A 6,116-nucleotide genomic window follows, 5' to 3' on the forward strand; every position below is an offset into this window, starting at 1 on the left:
CCACAACCTAGGTATGTGCCCTGACTGGAAATTGAACCCACAACCTTTTTGGTGTATGGAATGATGCTCCAAGCAACTGAGCCACTTGGCCAGGGCTAATTTTTATATATTTATAAGATTTTTCACATAATCATTCTTAAATATTTTGTTAAGCCCTGATCTGAGTTTTGAATTCAGAAAACATGGTCCTTTTATCTATCCCTCTTTTTTTTCTTTTTTAATCTGACCCTCTTTTTTTTAAAAAATATATTTTTATTGATTTTTTTACAGAGAGGAAGGGAGAGGGATAGAGAGTTAGAAACATCAATCAGCTGCCTCCTGCACACTCCCCACTGGGTATGTGCCCGCAACCAAGGTACATGCCCTTGACCGGAATCGAACCTGGGACCCTTGAGTCCGCAGGCCAATGCTCTATCCACTGAGCCAAACCGGTTAGGGCTAATCTGACCCTCTTAATTGGTAACTGCATCTTCTAGCTGTCTCAGCAAACATCTCTTGGCCTATGTCCAGACTGAAAGACATTGTGTGTATAGGTGGTTTATTAAAGGTTCAAACATAATGAAGTTAGCAGGATTCTTTCTTTTGAGTTAAAATTTGATTAAATATAAATTATAAAGTGATAACTCTAGCTTAATAACTTATTAAACATTAAAATATGGTTTGAAGATTCTTGGGAAGATGGTGGAATAGTAAGCAACAAATCTGTCTCCCCACCTAGATAAAATTATACTGACAGAATCTGTTTAATGTAAATATTTTGGACTTCTAGAGTCTACTGAAGGCTCGTAACTTTCAGGGGGAGGGTTGGGAGGTAAATTGAAGCTAATTTTGGCCATTTTCAGCTGTTAGCACAGTAGTAGTTACTCATCTCTCACTAGTGTGCCTTGTGGCAGGCAGCTATGCATGTTTTCCCAGAACAGCTTGTATACAGACTGTGGGAACCAGGCAAGAGGGGTGAGGGCAAAAAGCACCCTGTCCTCCATATATTTGGGATCTGCTCTGATTGCTCATTGCTGCTTCTTTTCACAGAGGTTCAGACAGAGAGATGGTGGCATTGTTACACTTCCTCCCATTTTTGCAAACTGCTTCTCATCTGTCTGAAATGACCTACAGGGTATTTAAAGTTCTGATGCCCCCCCTTTTTTTTTCTATTAATTTTTCTCTTTTCCCCCTTTTGGGAACCATACATTAAAGACTAGAACATTAAGAACAATGGCATATACAAGGGAAATTAGAAAGTCACTATGCATGCCTAGGGAAAGGTACAGGCTCAGAAAAGACCCAAGAAAACCTTAAGTTTATACTTTTAGGCAGATCCTTGGTACAGGGACAACAACAAAAATCTCCAAAAAAACAAAAACAACAACAAATAGCAAATGAACAACAACCTCCCCCCCACCCCCAAAACAACAGCAAACCCTGGGGAAGAGGGAGAATCTGGTTTTCAGAGTTATCTTATTAGATTCAAATGTTAAGTGTTCAGTCTTTCACATTGAGTATGATGTTTGGTGTGGGTTGTCCATATATGGTTTTTATTATGTTGAGGTAGTGTCCTTCTATTCCTAGTTTGTTGAATGCTTTTATCAAGAAAAGACGTTGAATTTTGTCAGACACTTTTTCTGCATCAATTGAGATGCTCATATGGCCTTTTCCTTCATTGCCAATGTGGTATATGATGATCATATGGCCTTTTCCTTCATTGCCAATGTGGTATATTACATTGATCAATTTCAGATGTTGAACCATCCTTTCACTCCAGGAATAAATTCCACTTGGTCATGGTGTGCAATTCTTTTAATATGCTGCTGAATTTGGTTTGCTAGTATTTTTTGAGGATTTTTTTAACAATGTTCATGAGAGATATTGGTCTGCAATTTTCTTTTCTTGTAGTACCTTTGTCTGGCTTTTGTATCAGAATAATTCTGGCCTCATAGAATGAGTTGGGGAGTGTATCTCCTCTTCAGTTTTTTCAATAAGTTTGAGAAGGGTTGGTATTATTCTTTAAATGTTTGGTAGAATTCACTGATGATGCTAGGAATTTTCTTTGTCAGATTTCTGGTTGCTGATCAAATCATCTTACTAATGATAGGTTAACCATATTTGTAATTCCTTATGGTTTGGTGTTGGTAGGTTTTGTGTTTCTAGGAACTTGTCCATTTCATCTAGGTGATCCAATTGTGGATATATAGTTATTCACAGTACTCTCCTTTGATCCTTTTTATTTTTGTTGGATCAGTAGTAATGTTCCCACTTTCATTTCTAATTTTTTTAAAAAATATATTTTATTGATTCTTTACAGAGAGGAAGGGAGAAGGAGAGAGAGTTAGAAACATCGATGAGAGAGAAACATCTATCAGCTGCCTCTTGCGCATCCCCCAATGGGGATGTGCCCGCAACCAAGGTACATGTCCTTGACCGGAATCGAACCTGGAACCCCTGAGTCCGCAGGCCTACGCTCTATCCACTGAGCCAAACCGGCTAGGGCTCATTTCTAATTTTAATGATTTGAGGTCTCTCTTTTTTTTTAGTCCATCTAGCTAAAGGTTTGTCCAGTTTGTTGATTTGTTCACAGAACCAATTTTTTGTTTAATTGATTTTCTATATTGTTTTTAAGTTCTGTTTTATTGGTTTCTGCTCTAATTTTTATTATTATTTTTTATTTCTGCTAGCTTTTGGTTTAATTTGCTCTTCTTTTTCTAGTTCCTTAAGTTGTAGAGTTCAGTTGCTGATTTGAGATCTTTCTTGTTTTTATTTATTTATTTATTTTACTGGGCATTTAGGGAAGGTCTTAGGGGTCTGATCAATAGAATATTCATCAGCTTTATGCTGATGTACCAAAATGAAATTTATTCTCAATTTGTCTGTCCTTGGGTGTGGTTGGCAAACAGCACTAACTGGATTTCTGTTATCTGTCTCCCTGAGTAGGGTGATTTCAGCTATTTGCCCTCTGGTTGGGGAGGAGAAGTACAAACCATTTACTCATAAGTCTCCTTGGTTTAGGGAAGATAGGATTTACTAGATGGCTGCAAACTGCTGTTTAACTCTCTGTCTTAGTTTCCCTATTCCGTTTGTCTTGGAATTTTTCTAGCTTCTTAGTATGCTATAATAATAATTCCAATATTACACTAACTCTTCCATATAACAAAAAAGGGACAGAGGACATTTCCTGTGTCAGTGGTCCCCCAAACCTGCCCACTAGGTTATTCACTAGGAAGATTCACATGACTCAGTATAGAATCATATTTATAGCTATAATTTATTATAGTGAATAGATACAAAATAGAAAATCAGGTACAAGTTTCCAAGCATCATACAAGGAATCACACAGGCATGCTTAATTTTTTCAGCAACTGAAAGCTGTGGGAAAATGCATAAAATTTTATCCATTAGGGAAACTCATTAGAGCCTCAGTGTCCAAAGTTTTATTGGGGGCTGGTGGTATCGGCACCATCTGCCTGGCACATGCCAGAATTCCAGACACCCAAAGGAAAGCAGCTGTTCAGAAGAAGCCAATCTAACAACAACAAAAAATGCTCTTCATGTGGAAAGTAGTAAGACTTCTGAAAAGCACCAAAGAAAATTGAAATACATGGAGATACATAGAGATTTATGAAACAAGACATATCATTAAAAAACAGAATAAATGTAATTTCAATCAAAATCCCAACACAGTGTTTCCTGGGAAGCTGATTTTAAATTTTTTATGGAAGAGACAAGATACTTTTGAAAAAGAAGAATAAAGTGACATGACTTGGCATATCAAAAATTAATTATAGGTGATGTGGTAACAGCCCAGGAAACAGGCAAACAGGTTCATGTCATAGAATAGCAAACACTAAAATAGACACATACAACTAAGGGAATTTATTATGTGGTAGAACCAACAGTATGGATCAAGTAGGACAGGTTACTACTTAATACACTGATTACATTAATCAGAGAAAAATACAACTGAGTCCCTCCACTCATGTCACGCTCAAAAATCAAGAGTTTGAGAACTTAAATATGAATGGCAAAATCTTAAAACTTTTGTTAAAATATACAAGAAATATCTTTATTACCTTGGCCAAAAAAAATCTACTTTTTAGGAATCTAGATGGATGGATGGGTAGACAGGTAAGTGGATAGATGACGATAGATAGATAGATAATAGAGAGAGATATAGACTAAGCTATAAAGAAAGCAAGAAATGGCATAATTTTCCAGATCATGTATTTTCTGAGGGAGAAGGGGATCAGGAAAAGACACATAGAAAACATCAGATACTTACGGATATTGATCTATTTTTTTTTCAAACATGTTTTATTTTTTTCCTCTCAAGAACATAAAAATTATGAAAGGGGATCTTAACAGGAAATTTAAAAAATGTAACACAATTTTTCCTTTTAGTAGTCCTTGGGTAGTTATGACAGAATAGGTTCCACTTTCTGTTTGTTTCTTTGAACAGGGATTTTGGTCCAAAGTTTTGTTTTTAATATCTGCTTCTGCCTCCCCCTCTATCAGATAGGCTTCCTCCACCGCCACCACCCCTGGGTGCTCTGCGGCTTGAACTGCTGTAGGAATCACGTGGAGGAGGGTACCCCCTTTCCATAGAAGGGGGAAGCCCTCTTTCTTGTCTGCCAACCCAATCACGACCACTTGAGTAGAGGTCACTTCGGCTGCTTGAGTAACTGTCTCGACTTCCACCATATCCGTCACAGAGCTGCTGTAATCATCATAGCGACTGCTTCCACCATAAGATGGCCCGTCACGTGTAATCATCATAGCGACTGCTTCCACCATAAGATGGCAGGGGCCCTCGTGTAGGTGGAGCACTACGTGAGTACGTGAGTTTGTCATATGAATCCCTGTAGGAACCACCACTTGGATGATCTGAATAGTCACGATCACGACCATAGCCATCTCTATCACTATAACCTCTTGATGGATAGTCATCATGTGAACTGGAATAACCATAATCACGATAAGTATAATCTCTTGGTGGTGAAGCATAATCTCTCGTATCACGGGAGCTTGGGTAATCTCTACTTGAGTAGCTGTCTTTAGTAGAATATCCATCATCTCTTGGGGACAAATAAACATCTCTATGGGAAGGCAGGGGTTCCCTTTGAGGTGGGCCTCCATAACGATCTCTTCCACCAGATACAGGAGCTCTTCCTCCCATTCCACTGCTGCTTCGAACTGGTCCTGAAGGAGCAGATCTTTTAGCAGGAGGACCCCCACTTCTCGGTGGTCCTCTTTTTACTGGAAGTGGTCCCCTGGAAGAACTCATGTTAAAATTCATGGAATAGCCACCATCATCCATGTGCCCTCCATGTGAGGGAGGTCCTCTGGTTCCTCCACTTCCTCCTCTTCCACCTCTAAGACCCCTTGGAGGGCTTCTGCTTCTTGGAGGTGGAGGTGGTCCACGCCTACCAGTTTCAAATGATGGTTTGGTGGCTTGTTCTACCTTGATGGCTTTTCCATCTAAGGACTTTCCATTCATATCTCTGGCTGCATCCTTAGCATCTGCTGGGCTTTCAAAGGTGACAAAAGCAAATCCTCTCGATTTGTTGGTTTCACGATCTTTCATCAAGAGTACTTCCACTATCCGTCCATATTTGCCAAATACAGCTTCAAGGGCTTTCTCATTTGTTTCTGTATTGAGGCCACCAATGAAGAGCTTTCCTGGGCGATCAGCTTCAACCATGTTTCCCTCCTGGTAAGAGTCGGAGGGGTGATGACGGTTTCAAGCTCCTATGAGCTCACTGACAGGGGCTTCCTAGCTGCTCAGCACAGGGAGGGCCACTGGCTCCGAAGACAGAAGAGAGAACCTGCAGGAACTACTGTGCCATATGTTGGGGTTCAACCCCAGCAGGTCCAGGGGTTCCTAAAGGTGTGGATGAAGTCAGTGAAGAAGGAATGACACAGACACAGCATTCAGTTGATCAGCAGCCTAGCCAGGTTCTCTAGCCAGGATCTCCAACCAAGTTCTGTGTCTATTGTCCTGTTACATCTGTATTTATACCAGTTGATTTTAATCCTATCCATTCTATTCCAAAGGTTAGGGCGTTTCTTATCTCCATTCCAAGGTTACTCTATTGTTCTATTAAGCTACAAGGAAGTAACTGAAGGAG

The 6,116-nt window shown here is 39.6% G+C and overlaps 1 protein-coding gene across 1 annotated transcript; it reads right to left on the reverse strand.

Annotated features, from left to right (window-relative positions):
* Positions 1–4,442: 4,442 nt before the first annotated feature.
* On the reverse strand, positions 4,443–5,810 carry LOC102240981 (RNA-binding motif protein, X chromosome-like). Its single transcript, XM_014550057.1, has 2 exons — positions 4,814–5,810; positions 4,443–4,705 (listed from the first exon to the last, which is right to left on the reverse strand). The coding sequence occupies exons 1-2, from the start codon at positions 5,687–5,689 to the stop codon at positions 4,472–4,474; spliced, it is 1,110 nt and encodes a 369-aa protein (XP_014405543.1). The 5' UTR covers positions 5,690–5,810; the 3' UTR covers positions 4,443–4,471.
* Between the last annotated feature and the right edge of the window lie 306 nt (positions 5,811–6,116).

Source organism: Myotis brandtii, unplaced genomic scaffold (genome assembly GCF_000412655.1).
Source record: "Myotis brandtii unplaced genomic scaffold, ASM41265v1 scaffold581, whole genome shotgun sequence".
In the NCBI taxonomy this organism is placed as follows: Eukaryota; Metazoa; Chordata; class Mammalia; order Chiroptera; family Vespertilionidae; genus Myotis; species Myotis brandtii.

Bases quoted from the DNA above. Each gene is read 5' to 3' on its own strand.
- LOC102240981 (XM_014550057.1), bottom strand. From the start codon at position 5,689: ATGGTTGAAGCTGATCGCCCAGGAAAGCTCTTCATTGGTGGCCTCAAT. The intron at 4,706-4,813 runs GCTCCACCTACA...TGATGATTACAG, and splicing joins AACTCACGTACTCACGTAGT to CAGCTCTGTGACGGATATGG.